This window comes from Dendropsophus ebraccatus, chromosome 10 (genome assembly GCF_027789765.1).
Source record: "Dendropsophus ebraccatus isolate aDenEbr1 chromosome 10, aDenEbr1.pat, whole genome shotgun sequence".
In the NCBI taxonomy this organism is placed as follows: domain Eukaryota; kingdom Metazoa; phylum Chordata; class Amphibia; order Anura; family Hylidae; genus Dendropsophus; species Dendropsophus ebraccatus.
In genome coordinates this window covers 47,735,725-47,759,670 of record NC_091463.1, presented here as the reverse complement: position 1 = coordinate 47,759,670, position 23,946 = coordinate 47,735,725, and the positions used below count along the sequence as shown (strand labels likewise).

Here is a 23,946-nt window from a genome sequence, read left to right as displayed (position 1 = left end):
GACATAAGTATACAAACACACATAATGACATTACTTATGTGTGGGCATGTTCTTCAAATTAAACTCCAGTCCCATTTACCTTTTGTTTGAAGCAGAATAAGAACTTAATTATAAGTGTTTTATTAACGTTATAGATTAAATGTTGCCCTAACATTATAGATGGCATTTATTTTACAGAGAAAAAGTGGGGGCCATTTAAGTGCCTTTACATTTACTTTTGAATAACATGCATGATATTGTGCATTGAAATAATACAGTGTAGCTGCCAAATATTAACACTTTCATATAGCCATGAATTTACAGCAGGGGTACACAATTTGTTGTAGTGTCGCCATTTATCCAAGTTGGTCTTTTTCCAACAGTACTAACTATTTATGTGCAAAAAAGTTTTTGCCATATAATCACTGCATGCAGCAATTTTTTTCAGTTCATAGTCTTCTCTTTGCAGCACTGTTCTTCTGCAGAGACGCCATTAAGGTAGGTATAAGTGGCTGATGTGTTCAGGTGTTACCTAACTTGACCTTAGCCCTGTTTTTCAGCGGAGCCTCTGTCGAGGTAGGAATTGTCTGAACACACATGCCACCTATTTCAACTGCATCTTTGCAGAAGAATACTGCAACAAAGAGTAGACTGTGAATTGCAACAAACTGTGTACCATGTCTAGATTCAAGCACTAGTGGAGGAAAGGACCACAAACAGTTATTATGCCCTGTTATATGAAAACATGATTGATTTGCAAATAAAGACTTTTCACACAACTACATATACTCTTTATGATCTACACAGTTGTAAAGATTCACAATTATCCCTCACCCACAGGAGGGAAAAGTTTCTGATCACTGCAGGCCCAACTGCTGGGACTTGGCTGTTTTAAGAGGATAAAGTGGTAACCAAGCCTGTGCTATTATTTGCACAATGCCCCCCCCCCTTGTCTTAATGAATGTAGTCCCAGCAGTGAGACCCACACTGATAAATTATCCCTTTCCTGTGGATGAGTTTTAATCTAGTAAGAACCCTTTCAATATAGAACATGTAAGCTCTCATAAAGTTTAACCTAGTATAGATGTGAATGTTCTTTCCACAGAAGCTATGTACATTTTATTTAGAAAAGTGATTTCCCACCCATCCTTTACACATTATCTATAATTAATCTTACCATTTCCTCTAATCCCATTAATCAGAAGTGTGGTTGCTGCTTGGGTGGCAGACTCTCTCTCGTCCTGGCCGTCCATCAATTTATCGTTCTGGTGCTCACTCCATATCTCTGCACTCGCGTCCAACCTGTAAAAAAAAGGTTTACCTTTAAGTAATGGTTGACAATGTACATTTCTAATCCATTTTTTTTTTTAAACAACTATGTAGCCACCTACTTTTTACGATCAGGTCCTAACTCCATAATGTTGTCATAGTTTAAAATAAATTGTTGTCAGTTGTACCCCCTAAAGATATTCAGGGTGATTTTGTTACCAAGAACATTTAATAAAACATTGTCAGGACATACACAGTAGGCTAAATAACATACACATAACCTTGCTTCCTGATATAAGAAGTGGTCAAAAATCTACAAGTACCAGTGGTACCTCGTTTCTCAAACTGCTTGGAACTCAAATTGTATTTTCAAGGAAAGTTTGCTTTGGTTCTCAAACTCTTGCTCGGTTCTCAAACACTTTTCGGGCCCCCAGTCTTGAAGTACTCAGTAATCTTATTACGCAACATTTTTGCGAGCGTGGATGGTGGGTTGTACCTGGTGAGTTTAGCACTGGTGAGGCTTCACATACAGTACAGTACTGTATAATACTGCTGGAGTGCATATACAGTACAGTAGTAGTACAGTCAGTGCACCGCCATCTCCCATCTGTTACAGTGCTGGGATTGGGGGGACTCGATACAGTAAAGGATGAGTGAGGAGTTAGTGACTACTGTACTTTAATTTCTAGTTTTGTTGAATGTTTCTTGTGTATAGTGTACTGTATAATATAGTGCTGTTCTGTAATGTACTGTATAAATTAAACTGGGCACTATACAATGTAATATATGGGTACTGTAGGTAATTATTAGTGGCTGCTGGAACCAATTAAACACATTTACATTATTTCCTATGGGAAAACACTGCTGGGTACTCAAACTGCTCGGTTCTCAAACTGCCTTCCGGAATCAATTAAGTTCGAGTACCGAGGCACCACTGTAACTGTACAGGCAAAGTTTAACTTTCAGACAACTAGATCAAGATGGCAAGCACTTCAATCCTCCTATATTCTGTTAAGTTGAATACACTTGCTATCAATTATTAATGTTCCATGTACGAAGTCAGCAAATGGTGTTACGTAATTATTTATTTGCGTACACTGTTAAAAATCTTAAGCATTTAAAGAGGTATTCCCATTATGATATTTGAGGCACATACACAGGATATGGCAAAAATGTTTCCTGTGGGACTAATGTCCATCTTGAAAAGGCCACTCAGCCCCCTCGAGTCTGCTTGCAGTAGGAGGAATTGGTTGGCAATCCCAAAACAGCCAGGTATGCTGTAAAGTAAATGGGATTTATGCAAAAAAATGTGTAAAACTGCCTACTTGGCTGTTTCAACTTCCAACTACCTTAACTACCACTAGTGAGCTGGAGAGGACAGCATGGCCCTTGATCTTGAGACAGGTGTGGGTCCCTATGTATATGCCATAAATGTTTATATAGGAATACCCCTTTAAATGCAAAACCATTTTATTATATATTTACTAAATATAATTTATTCCCTTAACAATCTTAACAGCACAAAATCTGGTTGTCTTTTATGCATAAGTATAATTAAATGTAGGAAGGAAAGTATGAAAGTATTAAAGAAAGGTGCATCTATGTAAACATTTGGTTTTATACTGTTATTTTTGTATACACAATCCTAGGTGAAATCCCCTTACATACACAGATTACTGAAATATCTAAGTTTACAGTCAGAAGTAGATCAGCTAATAGGAAAGAGACATCAGATTTGCTGCAGACTCTCTCCTTTATAACAGTTTATTCCCTAGTGATCACAGCTATATGTCTAAGGACATATACACTGAAGTCTATACATTCCCTAGACTCTGCACATGTATAAACTCACAAATCTGTTCACCCGAAGTCTCCAAGATCTCAAGTACCCTTGTAACATGGCACGTTCTATCCCAATGCTATTGCTTTTTATGTCTTTATTAAGTATTAGTCAGTATCACTCATGGGAAGCAACCACAATGGACACACAGAAGTGCTGGATTATTACATTTTCAGGAAGAAATAGATCCTTTGGGGTAAAAACATACAGAGATGTCTACCACAGGTCAATTTTAGACTATACATTGACTTTTTCCATTAGGTTGTTTTTCCATTAGACACCTGAAAAATTCTAGTTTATACATTACATCTGCAATTCAGTTGATTTATAAAGTCCATGGTACTCTCATGTTTTATGTTCATTGTGCCAACATATTTCAGTGCCCTTTCCTGATACTGTCACCAGTCACATAGGTCCTTACCAATAGTCCTCACAATTTAATTTCCCTATCTCAGCCTTTTAAGGGCCAAGTTAATAAGAAACCAGCTAACCTCTCGGGGTGTGGAAGTGCATAGTAAAAACCTGCACAAACATATAGAGAACACATAAAGTTGATGCAGATGAGGTTCTTGGTTGCAAATGAACCTTGGACCGTAGGGCCGGGAACCCACAGTGTATAACAGCGGCCGTTCTGTCACCGGCCGTTTCTGTTGGTGAAAGATCATCCCGGCTGGTACTACAGTACCGGCCGGATGTTCTTCACTTCTGTTGAATTCGGATGCGGGCGCATCCGCCTGCGCCCACATGCCAATTAACATTGCACACAATGTAGAGTGCGGTTGGAGCTGCATTCTCCATTGTGTGAACTGACATGTCTGTGTGGCCGCTATTCATTTTTGTCAGTTTGTCGGTCTTTCGTGCGGCCGGACGGTAGCCTTAGGCTGGGTTCATACTACGTATATTTCAGTCAGTATTGTGGTCCTCATATTGCAACCAAAACCAGGAGTGGATTAAAAACACAAAAAGGCTCTGTCACGAAATGTTGAAATTGAGTGGATGGCCGCCATATAACAGTAAGTAACTGCCATTATTTCAATACAACAGCCGTTGTTTTAAAATAACAGCAAATATTTGCCATTAAATGGCGGCCATCCACTCAATTTCAACATTGTGTGAACAGAGCCTTTCTGTGTTTTCAATCCACTCCTGGTTTTGGTTGCAATACTGACTGAAATATACTGAATGAAATAGCCTAAGGCTGTGTTCACACTACGTATATGTTCACACTGCGTATATGTCTGGCCGCATATTTTCGTGGCTGGACATATACGCGGTAAACTCCGGCCGGAGATTTACGCTACTTGTGGCCGGCTACGTACGGACCGCGAATTTACGCCCGAAGTCTACTTACGCTTCCCGAGCGCCCTACGTAGCGATCTGACAGCGGTCTTTTACTTGGAAATCTTCGCCTAGGCCTAGACACCCCACAGAACCTTTTGGATCGGCACAAAAAGCTGCAAAAATGAAGAAATCACCACTACGTACGGGACCGCATGCAACGCTACGGGCGTAAGTTACGGTATTTTCGTCCGCAAACAATTGTCTGGTTCATTTTTTACGCCGCCGCGTACAATCCGGGCGTAAGTTCGTACGTAGTGTGAACTGTGCAGCCGTACATCGTATACTTTCCATTATACGCAAACTACGCAAGTCTCCGGCCGCTTATTCACGGAACGCGCTACGGCCGGAAACTTACGTAGTGTGAACATAGCCTTAGTCTGTATGTTCTATATGTATCTGTACTCTGTGCTTGTGGTGGTGAAAATCTGAAGAATGTGGCAGTCATTCCTCATCATCTGTAGTGAGGAAGATGTTTTCGGGTCTTTTCCACCCCCACCTCTCCCTGCATTAGGCTAGGAAATATCATCAATGTAAACGTGCTCGGCTTTGTAATCAGGATCCTGTAGGGATGCAGCAGAATCTTTATGACGCTTATTTTCAACAAAACAGAAAGGTTGCATCAATAAAGAACCATCACTATAACATTAAAGCGCATTTTAATGCCCTCATTGGATTTATCTACATACTACAGCAACAATTTACAGCATAAGATTATGGAAGCCAAGTAAGAAACAATGTCATATAATGTCACTTGATCCTATTTGTCGCTGTCAGACACAATAACATAGCATAATATTATGACAGCATGGCTGGCCCCTAGAAAAGACAAGGTTACAGGAAAATCTTAATTCATAATGCACTATTCATCAAAGCTGTCACAGGAAAAGAGGCATTTTACATCCCAAATATTCTACAATTCAAATAGACTGCACTATAGTGACTACACGGGGTATGTTCTAGTGACAGTATGGACACAGACAATGCCTGGCCAACCAGAGCTAAGCCTCATACAAGTGTGGGTTTTATATATATGTATATTACAATACACAACTAAAGGAGAAAACAACCTTGTCTATAAGATGGGAGTTCACCAGCATAAGATGGCTGCCGAGCTGGTCCCCAATTTTTAGAACATATATGTTAGTAAAAACTTACAGTATACAGATGTTATTATGATGTTTCTCCTATACCTCTTATTGTGTCTCCTTTTCCTATAAATATAGCTGCTTTTGCTCTGGTATTTCATGCATATTTACCACTAGATATAGCTTTCATAAATAAATGATAAGAATTGTGAGGAATATTCCTGAATTTTTCACAAATACAGTTAGCATTTAAAAGCAAATCCTTCACCTAGAAAATGCTTTTAAATCAGAGGCCCTGTTACATACATTGTAAGTAAAGAATACAGTATACCCCTTTGTAAGTGGTCTGCATGGCTTTATAGGGGAATTCTCTTGTCTGGGCTGTTTAAGGCTGGGTTCACACTACGTATATTTCAGTCAGTATTGTGGTCCTCATATTGCAACCAAAACCAGGAGTGAATTAAAAACACAGAAAGGATCTGTTCACACAATGTTGAAATTGAGTGGATGGCCGCCATATAACAGTAAATAACTGCCATTATTTCAATATAACAGCCGTTGTTTTAAAATAACAGCAAATATTTGCCATTAAATGGCGGCCATCCACTCAATTTCAACATTGTGTGAACAGAGCCTTTCTGTGTTTTCAATCCACTCCTGGTTTTGGTTGCAATATGTGGACCACAATACTGACTGAAATATACGTAGTAAGAACCCAGCCTAAGTGTGATAGAAGTGTGGCCTTAGTGGCTTTACTCTGCCGTTCTTATCATGCCTATCCACTCACTGACAGACAGGCAGGAATAGGCTTATAATGCCGAGGCAGCCTGAGGTCCTGCACATGTGCACATTGGCACAAGCGTGGTCAGTCTGAAAAGTAAGGACATTGGCGGGACATGTGCAATGAGTCTGACAAGTAAGGGCAACTGCACCAGTTTCTTTGTGCAAGAGGCCGCAATATGTGTAGGACCTTAAGGGGTTGTCCAGGATTGTAGCATTGCATTGACTTTTTTGGGTGTTGTATGTTCTATATGCACTTTAATTTTTTATTTAAGGTGCTCATTGTGTTTTCAGCCTCAGTCACATGACCACTTTGCCTGTGTTTTCTCTACTTCCTGCGATTCCCCTTCTATTTCCTGTTCCTGCCAGTGAGGGAACAATGAGTCATCAGGTGGGTGGGGTTATACATCCACACTGATTTAGGCTCCATGTAAAAAGAGCAAGAGCGTCAGAATTGTCCGCAGCGGAATGCCGCCAGTCTCCATGTCATAATGACACTTTATGGGAGGCTCGCGTGCTGCATCTCTCAGCGCTAAAGAATGAACATGGCATTCCGCCATTTAGCCATGCTGTGGGTGGCCCAGAGGTTAGCTAATGTTGTGTGTGGCACAAAGGTTAGCTATGTTGCTTTGTAGTGTTGGAGTTCTGGGATAACAGCTGCATCTATGACCCCCCAGTGTTTGCATGGATTTTTAAACACACTCCAAAACATTGTGGGCCCCAATGGGGACAGGGACCAATATGAGTGACTACAATCTTTGTACAGTGCTGCAGAATAAGTTGGAGCTATATAAATAATGGAACTATATTGTTATTATTGTACTGTAAAGATGTACAGTGTTAGGGCAGAGTTATATGGAGAGGAGAGATGCTGCTTCACCTCATGTAAGTCACCATTCTATTTATTGCTGACATAAACTTGCATCACAATCCTGGCTCATTTAAGCCCCGCCCTGCTGAAGCCACACCCACCTGTGAGTGGCAACTGTAGTGTATATGTATTCAAGCACTACAACTCCTAACATGCTAGGGGTTGTGCTAAAATAGTCCTAAAATAGATAAGAGATTCGGAACTCTAGAAAACTAGTTTATTTGATAATATAAGTAATTGGCAGAAACTAGACACTAGTAGTAAGACAGACATTTCCTGCCTATGGGTAGAGTAGGCGGAGCTAGATTCAGAGAGGAGGAGGTGGAGCTATAGGCTTGAAGAGCTGTGATGTCACTGCTGACCCCTGTGACCTGGAAGTTCTTTATGTAAACAAACACAAATCTAAAAAGCAGCAACAGAGGAGGAGGCCAGGGACACAGAGGTAAAAAAAAAAAGGTTAGAGAAAAGAACTAAGGGAAAGGGACAGATTACATATTATTTCCTTTTCCATTACGAAAAAATTCTTAGACAACCTCTTTAAGCAGGCTTGGGGCTGTGGACCGATCCCTGTCTGTCTGGCAGTGAAGGGGAGGGCAGGTTTAGCGCCACATAGACATTGCAGTCCTGGGGCACAGTAGACCCTGGGCCATGCCTCTAGGAAACTTGAATGAGTCAGCTTAGACTGAGTAATCATGGAAGGTTTGACAGGAGACACACAAGCAATTAAAGTCTTGTATTACTGAGCACTGAGAATGGGCAAGCATGGAACCACTTGTAGGACTGGGTCTGTAGATCTGGGAGATGCAATGGTTGTGTAAAAATAATCCAAATTGGAGTCATTTTGGGAACTGGAAGCAGAGATGTGAGACAGACATGGTCTGGGGCCTGTGAAGACATTGAATATGTTAAACTTTCCAAGGAGGAAAAAATTGGATTTCTTGCCCCTCATCAGTACAGAGCAGGGTGTTGGCTGGTCAGTGAGAGTCTTTTAACATAGGACTGGGGGAGAAGGGTGTCTGCAGATGGACAATTGTTCCCACTAGGAGAGTTTCTGTCATGGCAAAAAATGACCAATCATGGGTCAAGACCCCTTAAAGGTGGAAAGTTGATTTGATGGAAAACTTTATCCAGCAGGTGGCAAAGTAGAGTAATTTCTTTTCTTTTGGAGGAAAGCTACTTTGCATATGAAACATTCAGTGACATTCAATGAAATAAAAGTGAGTCTCAGAAAACCCCTTTCATGGAAACGAGACTTGAGAGTGTGGTCATGAGTGTGTGAGTGTCTATAGGCTATGTTCAAACCACACATGAAGCAGAATGCATTGTTTAGTGTCAATACATAGTCTATATGGTTGGCCGATTGTGCTCCTGTAATGTAGCCATACACTAGAGTTAAGTGCAGGAGTTTTGTCTGAAAAAATGCTGTAAAATGAAATGATTTAATTATTACAGAGAATGGGCTGTAATTATAAGTTTAAGACAAGGTTATATGTAGAAGTGTATTGTTTATAGTCATATAGTATGGAGCACTCCAGACAATACCATTGCATATCATTTAGCCTTGCTGAGAGTCTAGTGCTTCAATGGTGTGACAACAGACGAGGGAAGAACATCTGCATGTGCGAGTCTGCCATGAGAACAAGGACAGGAGGAATACAGTGCTTGTCCGGTCTACTAGAAGACTTTTGCCTTTTTATCATATTCTGCAACTCGCTGTACATATACACATTACATTATGCAGAGTACAATCCAGTGCATCATAAAACAAGCTCCAGTCACAAAAGGATTTCACACCGAAGAAAGCCAGACCAACACTAAGTTCATGGAGAGTTCTCATTATATAAGTTTTATACACACCAGCAACTGGTTGTTAGATAAGTTTTCAGAGACTCAAAAGGAAGGAGCTGTATACTACCTTAGGCCATGTTCACACATCGTGAAACACCAGCCGTTCTGTGACCCGGCCGGTGTTCAGGAAGATCATCCCGGCCGGTACTGCAGTACCCGCCTGATGATCTTCATTTCTATTGATCTTCATTTCTGTTGGAATCCCGGCCAGAGCATATACTATGTGTATACGCTCTGGCTGGGATTCCATTTATTCAAATACACCGTATGTTTAGCATAAGTAATAAGCAAATTGCAACAACGGCCACGATTTATGCTAAACATACGTTGTGTGAACATGGCCCTAGGCTGTGTTCACACCTATGCTAGAGGCTTTACTGTTTGGTGCCTCCTTCACAGAATCCATCAAACATAGTTAATCAAATAGTGCAGCTGATGGGGGAACGCATGTCTTTATAAATTGGGGCTACAATCTCACTATGAGAACCTGGAATCATTTAGCGGGGAAAGGCAGACGTCTATTGATAATGATGACTCCCTTTCCCCGCTAAATGATGGCACTTTGCTGTAGTGGGAACATGGCCTATACTTGTGGATGGAGAAACTGAAATAACAGAAAATGTATCTGATAGACCTGCATTTTAACTGGGTAGGAAAGTGCTAGACACTAGACATATGAAAAATACACCAATGGTATAAACCCAGTCTAAACACTGAACATTGTTAGGCATCTTTTTTTTTATAAATTTCCCAGTTATTAGCTATTTCAGGATAGGTGATAAAAGTGACTGTTTGGGGTCCCACTGGTAGAGAAAGACTTGGGTGTACTTGTAGATAATAGACTATAGATTGCTATGTCAAGCCGCTGCTTCTAAAGCCAGCAGGATATTGTCATGTAAAAAAAGACTCATGGGACATGGACATAATATTACTGCTTAATAAAGCTTTGGTGCAGCAACATCTCGACAATACCATTCATTTGGTTGTCTTTCTGGAAAAGGTACAAAAGTAAACTAATAAGGGGCACAAAACATCTTAGGGCTCAGCCACACTAGCGTTTTCTTTGTTTCTACCGGATCCGTCTATATTAATTAAACGGATGAGCATAAACGGATGAGCAAACTGATTGCAAAATGTTCCTCTTTTTTTAATGGTCCGTTTGTATTTTGGCTTAAAAAAACTGACTTTTGTACATCAGTTTGCATCCGTTTGCATCAGTCAGCATCCGTTTTTCTATCCGTTTATTTTTCTTCTTTGGTTTCTTGCTGCTTTTGCGCATGCTCAGTGCAAAAAAACGGATGTGAACGGAAATACCTTCCGTTTTAGATCCGTCCTCATTGACTACAATGTAAAAAAAAAAAGGAAGTGCAGTGCACTTTCCGTTCATGATCCGTTTTTTTAAGCGGAAAGAAAAAATACTGCAAACACTATTTTTTCTTCCGTTCAAAAAAACGGATCTTGAACGGATTGCATGCAAACGGAGTACAATTAGGGCAAACGGAGCACACTAAAATATCATGGGAGTCTATGGGGATTTTAACGGATCCGACAGTTTCCGTTTTGCTTACTCCAAAACGGAAAAGGTAGACGGAATCGTGCCGGATGGTCAAACGCTGATGTGAACGTAGCCTTAGTAAGGGTATGTTCACACTATGCAAAAGCGGCAGAATTCTGCATGGAGCCCCCCTGCAGACTCCGCTCGGAATCCCGCCTGCCTCAGTGTGTCAATGCAATGCCTCACTCGCCTCTGCTCTCTGCTAAAACAATTGACATGTCTGGACAAGTAATGGACCTGACTCTTCCCTTGCTCTGTAGGTTAGATTAGTATGATCACAGGGGGCATCACAGGTTGAAATGAGATAATGAGAATTATTTAGCAGCATAAAATAGCCTTCATTGTGACCATAACATCAGTGTTAGACTCTCATTTTGGACCACCATTTAACGACAAAACATGGCCATCTTTTCATAATGACGGCTGCATATAATGTTCATAATCATTATTTGCAGCCGTCATTATCAATATCATTTTGCGCTAAAATCCTGTAGTGGGAACATGGCCTTACAAGTTATAATGTTCCTCATATTCTTATTATCTATATTCTTATTAAGTCTTTTTACTTCACACATAGCTGCTTTTGCTATACTCTTTCAAGGACTGTTATGATTACATATAATTTACACAAAGAATTATAAGAATTTTTGCTGATATTGCTAATGTTGATGAATCATTTACAATTATGTTGTTAAAATGTAAAGTTTTTGAATTACTTTTTATATTGTGGGTATATTATTTCAGATTTCACCACTACTACTGCTAGCTAAAAACTGGCTGCAGCAATTTCTATTTAAAAAATGGCGTGCGTCAAACATGGCATTTTTATTGCAGATTTAAAAAACAAAACTTTTAGGGGGCATCCACTACACTGATCTGGAAAACCTCCTGATTGCTGGAAAAAAAGCCTGGTCCATCTAGTACTACTTTTTCAGTAATATATTCTGACATTGCTTCTAATCTTTTCCTCAACTAACCTCAGAGCATACCGCCTTGTTCTTGTGTTTAGGAATCTTGTTAAAAAGGAACTATCAGCAGGTTACACAAATATAACCTGCCGATAGCCCCCTACTGAGCATAGGTGCATTGAGGATGAAGGCATGTCTCTTTTTTTCGTCCTCAACACCAGTCCTGTACAGTTTTTAATGTAATCCTATGTCCGTTAAGGCTGTTTGGAGCAATGCCCCACCCCCAGAGCGCCAATTTGCCAATGCTGGCCCGCTCCACTGACAATCATTAGAAGGGGTGGGCCAGCCAGCGGCGGTTCAACTCTGAGAGAGGGGCAGCCTTACTGGTCACAGGATTACATTAACGCTGGGTTCACACTATGTATGACACCGGCCATTTTGTGACATAGCCGTGTCACAGAACAGCTGGTGTTAGTGAAGTTCATCCGGGCCGGTACTGCAGTACCGGATGGATGAACTTCATTACTTTTGAACTGGGATGCAGGCGCATATGGGTGTGCCCACTTTCCAATTCACTATAGCCGAGAACATAAAGTGTGACTGGAGCCGCACTCTCCATTGTCTGCACTGTCAGTTTTGTATGGCTGCTATTCAATAAATAGCGGACGCACAAAACTGACATGTCAGTTTTCGGTGCGGCCGCAAGGAATCCCAGCCGAAGTGTATACACTCCGACCGGGATTCCATAGTAATTAAAGCAATCTACAATTTCATTAAATAACAGCCGTGTTTAATAATATTATACACTGTGTGAACTACAGGAACATACCTTCATCCTCAGTACCTCTTGCGACTTGTCTAACCTGCTGATAGTTCCCCTTTAAATGCACTTGTGTATGCCTTTTCTGTAAATATCAATGCAACAGGTAACAAATAAGAACAGGAGCTCACCATTAGATAATAGAAACCACATGATGATTGGAAGGATGATGGCACTAAGGAAAGATAAATATGACAGTCAGGAACTGAAGTAGATGGATGATAAATGGCCAAAGACTTAGAAAATGATCACTGAATCTTTACCTAGATTTATCCCTGAACATTGACCCTAACACCAGACTGCCCACACTGTAGCTACAAATATCTCTAATAAATACCACAATTTGCACCCTGATAAAAAAACAACAACAGATGGACGCTAGGACAAATACAGGTCTGAGTAATAAACCAGGAGCATCAAGATAAAGAGGGATAAACAACAGCACTTTTATTTCAACATACAGACATTAGAATGAACCAACAACCAGTTGGAATGTCTGGGAACAAAACTGGGTTATTACATGGTCTAACCCAGTCTGGCATCTTTAAGAGATTAATAAGAAGTTCCTGCGGCCGTGGTCAGCTGATTCCGCTGTAAGGCAGAGCCCCACACAAATAGATAGGAGATAAAACCACAAGATGATCCCTGTTATTCGTAGGAAAATATTTCTGAATATAAAATAACATAGGGCAATCCTGGAGGAAAACCTGATGCGGTTTGTAGCAGGACTACTATAGTGGAATTACTGACATCAATGCTTATTTCCTGGAGTGGTCATATATTCAAAAGTTCAATGACTTACAATGATACAAGGATGCAATGCTTTGCAATGCCTTGAATACAAGGATGCAATGCTGATCACTTTGTAGAGATCGTTTTTTAATTTGATCAATGTAAAAACACAAAACCTTTGTATGTTCTTGAATATCCAAAAGTCTTACATCTGTACAATATCTAAAAATTCAGGTGTGACTGCAGTTATCCCCAATATTCCTCTCTCTTGTGGGGGCGCTATGGCAAAAGTAGGCAGAAAAGAATTTCTTTTTTTTTTCTTTTTTTTTTGCTTCCGACAATACACAAGTACTTAATGTACATAACTTTTATATACATTATAATAATATAACAGAATCCAAAATCTAGCTTTCTTTTTTAGATGTATTCAAATATCACAATGACAGCTAGAAATACCAAACAGCTTTTGTCTTTAGCGGGTCCATTTGCCATTAGTATGTGGTCTTGTTTCCTGCGTGCGGCACATGATAGGCGGCTTGGAGCTGACATTCTTGGAGCCAAGTGCAATCTATCATGATTAGCTGGCCCAGCTAAGGAGAGCCCTGCTGTTCCAGTCGGCAGGTGGGGCTGCAGGTCAGAGCTGGCTGAGAATAACTGAGCAGTGCCAGCTGGCTTTGGAAATCCTTCTTCAAAGATTTCCTTGTAAACGTTGCACTGACTATCAGTTTCACTGCTGGCTAGAATTCCCCTTTCCTGCACAAATGAAAGTAACTCATTCAGAGCTTATCTAATAAATGAAGCTCTACCTGTTCATAGGCATTATTTATGCATACAACACAAGATGTCATAGGCTTTGGGTGCCTTCCGTCTTTTAATTTAATATGCTATTACCGTTAGCAGGGTGACAGTTTTATCCAACCCATAATATCATACAGTTGTACACTTAAGTTTCCATACATCTTATCCACATTCATTAATACTGGATTTTTCACAATTCCTGACATTTAATCCTAGTACACATTTCCTCTCTTAGGTCACATAGGATCGCTACAATATTACAAGAATGCAAATTGTGGGAGACAAGGATTTATTTCAGCTTTTGTTTCTTCACATTCCCACTGGTTCAGAAGTTTACATACATTGTGGTTGATAACACCATTTTTATGGTGGTTTTGGAACATTGGCTTCTTCCTTGCTGAGTGGCTTTTCGTACTCATTTCCTTCAGCATCTTCACAAGAGCTTTTGCAGTTGTTCTTGAATTGCATTTTTTGCACAAAAGTGAACGCATCTCCCTCCAGAACAGTACGATATCTGTGTGGTCCCATAGTGTACGAACATGCGTATTATCATTTGAACAGATGATAGTGGGAATCTCAGGCATTTGTAAATCGCTCCCAAGAATAAACACCACCTGTAGAGGTCCACAATTCTAACCAATGTAAGACCACATTAAGCAAATGCCCTGTGGTCATGGCATATGCTGTTCAGTGGGGCTTTTAAATAAATTGTTAATGGCTGTAATTTTGTCACACAAATTATTGCAGCCATTGATGAAAAAAAGAAAAGAGCCTTATAGACGGTTATCCTAAGATTGAAACTTATCACCTATCCACAGGATTGGTGATGAATATCTGAGATTCCATTCAAGAGAATGTGGGTCCTTTGTGTGCAGAGTAAATGGAGTGCCAGCACACAAGCCTGACCACTGCTCTGCTCACTCATTTTTGGACCTCTGTTCTTGTGACTAGTGGGGGTTCATGCAATTATACTCCTATCAGATGCTTGTCCCTTAAAGATTATGTCCCTTATAAGATCTGTGTCTTTCAGTGTTTTTTTTGTGTTTTTTTCTAGCGCCGGAGTTGTCTTTTAAATTTTTTGTGCACATCAACTATTTTTTTAAAATACATTAATTTTGCCTCCATCTCCTGATAAGCTGCTTTTCTCTCCCATAGCTAGTCTTGGCTTGTCTAGGTTACCAGCCACCACTGTGTTCTAAAAGCAGTGGTCTGTCTGGTGAATATATAACCATAAACTACATGTATAAAGATATAGTTTATATTTACTGTAAAATATACATAAAAATGTATACTTTACCAATATATATCTTGCAGTGAAATGATAGAATCAGGGATTTGATCAAATCCCGGGAAATGATGAAATGACCATGCCTTTCCATCATTTCCCTGAAGGAAGTGAGGGATTTGATCAAATCCCTGACCCCTTTCAGGGAAATGATGGAATGAATTCTATCATTTCCCCTGCAACATAGAATTTGCTTACTGTATTCCCTCTCTGCTCCACCCGGCCTGTCCGCTCTGCTCCCCGTCCGCCTCCTCCGCCACCTTTATGCTCCCCGTTCCGCTCATTTCCCATGCGACATGCCTCCTGCTCCCCCAGCCTGTCCGCTCTGTTACCCGTCCGCCCCGCCTCCATATGCCTGCTGGGAGGTGTGCTGCTCTGCTCCCCACGTCCACCTCCGGTCCCGTCCGCCCTGCCGCCATATGCCTGCCAGGAGGTGTGCACTTCTGCTCCCCCCGTCCGCCTCTGGTACCGTCCATCCTGCCGCCATATGCCTGCCAATAGGTGTGCCGCTCTGCTCCTCCGTCCGCCTCCGCCGCCATATGCCTGCTGAAAGGTCCCGTCCGCCCAGCCGCCTTATGCCTGCTGGGAGGTGTGTCACTCTGCTCCCCTTCCGCCGCCAAACACAGAGCCTGGCAACTCCTGACTAGCTCATTCCATCATTGCTCTGAAAGGGGTCAGGGATTTGATCAAATTCCTGACTTTCTTTAGGGAAATGATGGAACGGCGTGATCATTTCATCATTTCCTGGGATTTGATCAAATCCCTGGATTCTATCAATTCACTGCAACATATACATTAGCAAGACCACTGCTTTTAGAGTGGTGGTCGGTAACCTAGACAATGAGCTGTCGACAATGGAAGGGAAAGAGCAGCATATCAGGAGATAATTTGCTAAATAAATGTATTTGCAAAAATATTTACCCTAATGAGGCCTACAAGAAAAACTATATTAGTTGAGATGAGAATACCCCTTCAACATAAGAGATAAATCCTTTTAGGATAATCAGGGCTTGTGCACAGAACTCGATGACCCTAGCAACCAGATTTTTTTAAATAGCTGTACAATTATTTTAGGTGATCTTACCTAGTAAATGGTGCACCCATTATCAGCCAATCTGAAAAATGTGCCAATCATCATATCAATGCAGTTCTCGGCCCCATCTGAATCTTGGGTACCTGTGCAGCTGCCCTAACCTTAAGCTGCACTGAATTGTGGGTTGTTTAGAAGGAATCGTGGCTCAAGAAAGATGAATAACATTGCAGACAGATCTCAGAAATTTACTTCAGAAGAGTAAAGGTCAGCCTTGCCGTAATAATGTCTGATTTTCCATATGAGTAGGAAAGGCCTGGCAGTTGGACTACTATGAGGCATAGTTTCAGGCATGTGCAGGGGCATGAGAAGATTGATTGCAGTGCTGAGAGTAGTTGGGACGTCAGGCACAAGCAGATTGCCCAGATTTGGGTTTCTGACAAGTGCACCTGTTAAAGCTCAGAGATTGAGACTTAATATTCCAGGCAAGAGTCTGTCAGCTCTAATCATCCTGGGCACGTTACTATGCACAATGGTTAGCGAGGCGATGAGGACATTAGAATGCTTGGCTTTATGAACATGGCAATGTTTTTTACCAGTGGCTTCAATGATTTGCTAATTCACGTAGAGAGACAGGCCTAACACTGATGCCAGAAGATATAAGCCTAATATTTACTAGATCTGTACTGAATCTATGGTTTTGCACATTCATTTTACTTACTATGTACAAATAATACGAGATTTACAAAACCTAAACAACAAATAAAACACTAATGGACGTCCACCAGGAACAAGGAGGAGAGACACATGAGCCCAAACCTTATGACTAAAATGTCAAAGGAATCATGAAGAACAGTCTTTGGCATGCTGGGTGTATGTGTGTGCACATAGCTTCCATCTGTTACTTAGCTAAGAATAACAAAAAAAAGTAGAGGAATGTGCAGCTACAGGTTATGTTTGCACAAAGTTAAAATAAAGAATAAATAGCGGCCGTTAACAATAATAATAATTATGATGATCATAAGAAACAATGGCCTTTATTTGCTCTTATTTTCACACTGCGGGAACATTGCAACAAGATGTCCCTATCCCAAATGCTACGGGGTGAGCTACAATGAGGAAAGGAACTGCCAGATTTCTAGTTTTAGGAAATACTTTTCTTGGAACTCTGCATTGTGTCATAGCCCTATTATCATTCCTGGTAGAGTATGAATGCAGTGAAAACTCTGTGTTAACCATTCTCTTGTCAGTGAGACGTATTTCTGCACAGTCTGCACTGTCCAATTACCGCTGATAGTGTTGACAGGGTAAAGATGTGTTCACACATACAGGTTTTTTTAGTTATAGCTTTTGAATCCAAAGCACAAAATGAATAAAAAAAACCATAGAAGTGTTGGCCTTTCCTTACTACATGTCCTCCATCTGAACGTGGAAGCACACCCTTTCACCATGTTATAAATTCATTCATACATTTCCAGGGGCCATATCAAAGGAGCAGCACAACACAAAGTTATTGAGGAATTATTACATCCTGCTCATCTTCTGAGAATCCTGACACATTAATGGGAGGCTCAAATATAACAACTTTCTCAAATATATTTAATTAGGAAAATATTTCCATGTAATTTAGTAATAAAGCACTGGCCATTTAATAAAGAAACTACTAGAGATGAATGCAAATCGAGCATGCTAGAGTCCGATCATTTGGTATTTGATTACCAGTGGCTGGAGAAGTTGAATACAGACCTGAATGATCGGATTAGCATACTTGACTTTCTCTCATATATAGTGCTAGAGTGGGCTGCAGTGAAGGATCCCTATCATGACAGCTCTGACAGACTTACTGCTTTGAAACTGGAGGAATCCATTGTATGAGGGGAGCCTGAAAAGTGGAGATCGGTTCTGCTCCTTTGCTTCATGCTGGATGTTATTACGTGAACCATGTATGGGTGAGTTTACACTGCGTAAAACAGGCAAAAGTTTAGAGCGGAATCCCCACCACAGACTCTGCTCAGAATCCCGCCTGCCTGCCTCACTGTCCCAATGTTATATATAGGGTGCCTCTGCTCTCCCCTCAAAGAATTGACAAAGAGCTGTGGAGAGCGGATGCGTCCTATACATAACGTTGAGACAGTGAGGCAGGCAGGATTCCGAGCGGAGTTCATAGCAGGCATTTCACTCAGAATTTCAGCCTGTTTTCTGTAGTGTGAACACACCCTAAGGTGGAGAAGTACTTTGTATTATGGAGCAGTAGTAACAACAACAGAAAGCTCTTTTTTCAGTGTGATCTGTCTCCTTAGGGTGGTATTACACGGGCCGAGCAGGGCCCGATAATACCTGTAAACGAGCGCCAATCTGCTAGATCGTTGCTCGTTTACTGGGCCTATTACACAGCCCGATAATCGTTTAACAAGAGCTGCAAGGACATCGTTACCGATGTCCTTGCAGCCCTTGCTAAACTGGCATACATTATCCATCCACGTTCCAGGGCTGCTCCTGCCGTCCGCTTCACCCGGGTCCCGCGTGCTCTCTAGCTTCACAGCAGCCTGTCAGCTGATAGGCCGCTCAGCCAATCACAGGCTGGGACCGCCGGGATCAGCTGACAGGCCACTGTGAAGCTAGAGCGCGCGCGGGACCCCGGGAGAAGCGGACCATAGGAGCAGCCCTGGAACGTGGATGGGTAATGTATATCGTTAGTCGCCGCCTGTGTACCACTATTACACGCAGCGGTGCGCGGTCGGTGCCCGACAAAAATAAGTTCTAACCTATATCAACGATCAGCCGATGATTGTTGTCATCGGCTGATCGTTGCATTTATTACACGGAGCGATAATCGGCTGAATTGGGCCAATTCGTCCGATTATCGTTCCGTGTAATAGTACCCTTAGTGTGCTGAGGCGGCTACGGACTGGCTGTGTGTGTAAGAGGCTCAGATTAACCCTTTACAAGAAGCTTTAAGAAGATTAAAGCGTAACTGTCATTTCAGGGTCATTTTTCTGAAAACATTAAATATCAACAGTACAAGCGATTTTAAGAAACTCTGTAATAGGTTTTATGTACTAAAAGAGTTTCCTTCTGTACTGAAAAAGCAATCTCCCAGCCTCCCCCCCTCACATCAAATGAAGCAGGATTTTCAAAGCACAACACCCTGCAATCTTCTCTCAGTAAGTTCATAGATAAGCACTGACCTTTCTGACCCCAGAATCCTGCGGTTTAGGTGCCCAGACAGTCTACAAACAGCTGACCTTCATATCACCTCTTCCTGCTCCCTCATCTCCCTCAGCCCCTCCCCCCTCCATAAGGATAGAATGGAGAGAGCAGAGCCCGTCTTCACTGGCTTCTCTGTAATGAAGACGTGTTTGCCTGATAATGCACAGATAAGAAGTCAGGGGGGGGGAGGCTGGGAGATTGCTTCTTGAGTACAGAAGGAGGCTTTTTTGGCTGATGAAACCTATTACAGAGTTTCTTAAAATCGCTTATACTACTGATTTCTGCAATTAAAAAAAATATGACGCTTTAAGACTACGTTTACACTATGTAAAGATAAGGGCAAATAATGACTGTCTTTTGACAATGACGGCCGTTAATAATGATCATGATCATTGTTTATGCCTGTCATTATCAAAATTTAGCTGTTATTTGTCCTATATTTTTAGATTGTTTAAACATAGCCTCAAGCTACCTTGTCATGCATTTTTTCCCAAAAGCTGTGTACTTTCTCCATGGATACATCCACGCTGGGTGAGTCCTGTGGACGAGTCCTATTCTGATTCATTAGGGCTTGTCCATGGAACTTGACTATCCATGATTACCCAATCTTCCGTAGCAGGAGCTACTGCACGCAGATCAGGAAAACCTGCATAGGTCCACTTTATCTCCTTACAAAATCCACTCCCCTGACCAATAACATCAACCTCCAAAATCTAAATTAGCCCTTGTATCATATAGGAAGAGCAGTGGTGTGCTGTTCAGGGACGAGCCACAGTGGCAAGGTCCAGGGCCTCAATCCACAGAGGTCACTGCAACCTCCTACTCCCACAGAAAGGCAACATTCTGCCTGTGGGCAGCCATTATAGGAGTAATGAGCCCAGGCAGATTGAGCAGTCATGACAAATGACACGATCAGGCCATCAGAAGCACGCTGGATTATTGCTTCAGCTATTCGAGATGTACGGATTCCAGAGCACTGCTGAGAGGCAGCTTCGTCACACAGTGAAGCAAACCGTGCTGTTAAATTAGGATTTATTGAGATTTGCAAAGAGGGAAAAATAGATATTTATAGTACAAGAGAGACTGATGAAATGATTCATTTCTGATTTATTAAGGACAAGCATGGAATTAACTCTTTCTATGCTTCCTGAACATCTCTGCCTGCCCTTATACATGCGGTATGCCAAGGCTACAATTTATAATTCCTATTGCAATTCTGGAACTAGAAACCTTACTGCATATTATGGTGGGTCAAGGATTGTTTGCTAGAGCTGGTAGCCGCTGCCTGCTCTGGTCCTATAGAGGGTGCTATTCACCAAGCTTCTACTTTATACTACACATATATATACTAGTGTATTGTCAGCCAATTAATATACAGAAGAAGGAATCAGCAGCATACACATGGAGGTAATAGTTCTATGCTGTAAAGCAGAAAACCTCCCACACTTTCCACTGTCTTAATCTGTCTAGTATTTTACATTCACTTTAATCGTGTAAGCCGATCATGAAGAACACAGGAGAATTCTGTATATTAAACAGAATAGTGGGCAGATCACTGTTCACTGAGTAAGAAATAGTGAGATTGTTGAGTTCAGAAGTCTGTGTATCCGCCAAACTAAGAAATGACACAATAAATGCTGGATCTCCACACTCCTCACTCCATAAATGTAACATTATGGATTATTCTTATTCATTAGCCTGTTACAATACGTTACATATAATAAAAGGTACATTTATGGAGTGAGAGGCGGCATTTATTGTTCTGGATTATAGAAACATGCTGCCTTCTTTTAACTATGGGCCATATAAAATATAGGATGCTGGGTTATTGCCGCTTATGTAACTGGATGATGACAGGGACCGCACAGGCATGTTCTGTTCTTTATTAAACAAATCATCTTTCACAATAAACCGTAAGAAGAAAGAAAAGCAAAACCTCAGCATAACACAACATAATGCTGATCTGGGTGGTATTATCTCATTTAGGGTCTGTTCACACTTGTCAAGCCTGCTATTTCACTGCAACTGCATTTTAACTGTTCATTTTGCCATGAAATTCTCTTTATCAGATGCCTCTTTAATGAGCTGAATACTGCACAATTGTATGGGAGAAAATTATAGGAGCCTGTAAAAATAGCTGATGGCAATCTAGCCTTAAAGGGATTTTTAAGGCTTTAAAAGTGGCAGGGAGTAGCAACAACTCCCCATGCCAGAAGTGACCCAATGATATTCCTGTACACTAAGGGCCGATTCAGCTGATTATCGGTCCATGTAATAGAAACAACGATCATCGGCTGATCGTTGGTTTAGGTTTGGACCTAAAATCGTCAGGCCCAAACAATTGCCCAAACAGCTGATACCTTACCTCAGGTATTTGGGCAAGGACTACATGGACATCGCTAACAATGTCAATGCAACCCTTACTGCCCCATTATCGGGCCGTCTAATAGGTCCAGCAAACGAGTGCTGATCTAAAATGATCAGGCTGTAGTCGGCCTGTGTAATAGTACCCTAACACGGTGACACAGCAACTGATCAATGACCACATGAACTTGCAAGGAGTAAGTATAGTTTTGTTTTTAACTATTAGGTAATACTGTCAGGCAAACCCCCCCTTATGGATATGTTTACATAAGGCAGATAAATCACAGATTTTTCATCACAAATATCTTCCACAGTCTGCAAAAAAAAATAAAAAATCAGTTCAGAAATTGACCTGCACACAGATTTGGTATCCCCAGTATGTCATTTTTCGTTGAAGATATACCACACCCCTCTGTGCCTTGAATCTCCCTTCCCCCCATAACACAAGCAGGGCCCAGCTGGGTTGTACAAAATTGTGCAAGGGGTATGAGTGGTATGAATCAAATTTCTGCCACAGACCTGCAACTGACTTCTATGTCTGTCACCTTTGAGTGAATTCACAGACAACAAATTTGTTGTAGACATTTATGTGTATCATCTGACTTCATCCACATTCATGCACATCTGGCTTTAAAGGGAACCTGTCACCCCCCGTGACGGGGTGACAGGCTCCCGACCCCCCGTTAGAGCCCCCTATACTCACCTAATCCCGCCCGCTTCTGGATGCGGTCGGGTGATGAAGATCTCAGCCGCTGCAGCCCGGCGCGCGCGCTGAGAGATGAGTCCAACACCCATAGAGAATGACAGGAGAGTCCAGCGCTCCGTCATTCTCTATGAGCGTTGGACTCATCTCTCAGTGCGCGCGCCGGGCTGCAGCGGCTGAGATCTTCATCCCCCGACCGCATCCAGAAGCGGGACCCGGCGGGATTAGGTGAGTATAGGGGGCTCTAACGGGGGGTCGGGAGCCTGTCACCCCGGCACGGGGGGTGACAGGTTCCCTTTAAAAAACAATGTACATGTGGGAGAAACAACCACATTCGGATAAACATAGGGAATTTTCAGTCAATGGCCATGTTCCCACTATGGCCGTTATTTGATACTTTGTTTCGAGTATCAAATAACCTTGTACATGCCACCCAATCCCCCAATTTATTTTATCATCATTGGTTTCTATGGAAGTGCATACTATGGATGTCAAGACATAGAGAATACGCCTTCAGTATTCTGTATCCCTTATTGCCTACATCTAGGGGAAGTAAGGGACAAAAGTATATAGTTAATTTACAGAGGTTGATGGAGCCTGATTCCTGCCAGAACCTGAACAGTAGATAAAAGAGTATTTTCTATACCTCTTCAACTATAAAACAAATTAGATCAAATGTTTCTTTTTTCCATATACTATAAACAGTTCGGAATTTTTACTTCAGAGGCAACAAACAGTGGACATAAAAGCACTGATGAAAATTCTACAGATATTGCAAATAACCAGGACATATCAACGATTCTGCTAAAAAAACACTAACTATACACAGGGCAGTTTGACATATTGTATTAGACTCAATGCCCTCCTTTGTAAACTAGATAAACAACTTTTGAGAAGCCCTTATGAGGATAAGTACATTAGGCCCTTATATATTATTTTACAATTGATAGAAAAGTAAGTGGCAGGAAGCACAAGGTTAGATATTGGTCACTGCAGCAAAACAATCAGCTGCTCTCATTCTCATTCGGACTAGTACTAATAAATGGTTTTTGAGGTTACATTTACAGGGACTGTATTGACTGCATGCACTATGGAACAAGCGCATGGCTTTTCAATTAAGTATTCCCTTTCATTAGGGCATTAATGGAAAACATAGCTGTTGTTCAAGTATAATCAAACACTATGGTGTAATCTTCAAATATCCCATGCAGGGGTGGATTAACTTTACCATAGGCCCCGGGCTGTTCACCAAGCCTCGCCCCCCCCCCCCCCCCCCCTCACTGTAACTATGGCAGCACTAGCCTGGCGTTCATAGTACAGTATAGATAATGTCATGATGTCCTGATTTGTGCAAAATTGCCATAAAAAAACTGTGATTTTTTGCAAATCATGGCGGAAGTGTAGCCAGGAGACAGTACCCCACTGAAAGTATAAGTCTTTTTGGGTGGTCATGGGCCCCCCAGGAGCTCAGGGCCCGGGCTGCCGCCGGAACGCCCCTATTATAATCCGCTACTGATCCCATGTTTTA

The 23,946-nt window shown here is 41.5% G+C and overlaps 1 protein-coding gene across 1 annotated transcript in view; it reads right to left on the bottom strand.

Moving 5' to 3' along the window:
* The window catches only part of NEXMIF (neurite extension and migration factor), a 63,579-nt gene that overhangs the window by 4,529 nt on the left and 35,104 nt on the right, over nucleotides 1-23,946 (bottom strand). The window contains exon 2 of the mRNA XM_069986768.1: nucleotides 1,157-1,281. Coding sequence (XP_069842869.1) covers nucleotides 1,157-1,281 — 125 coding nt within the window. The remainder of the gene's footprint in view (nucleotides 1-1,156; nucleotides 1,282-23,946) is intronic.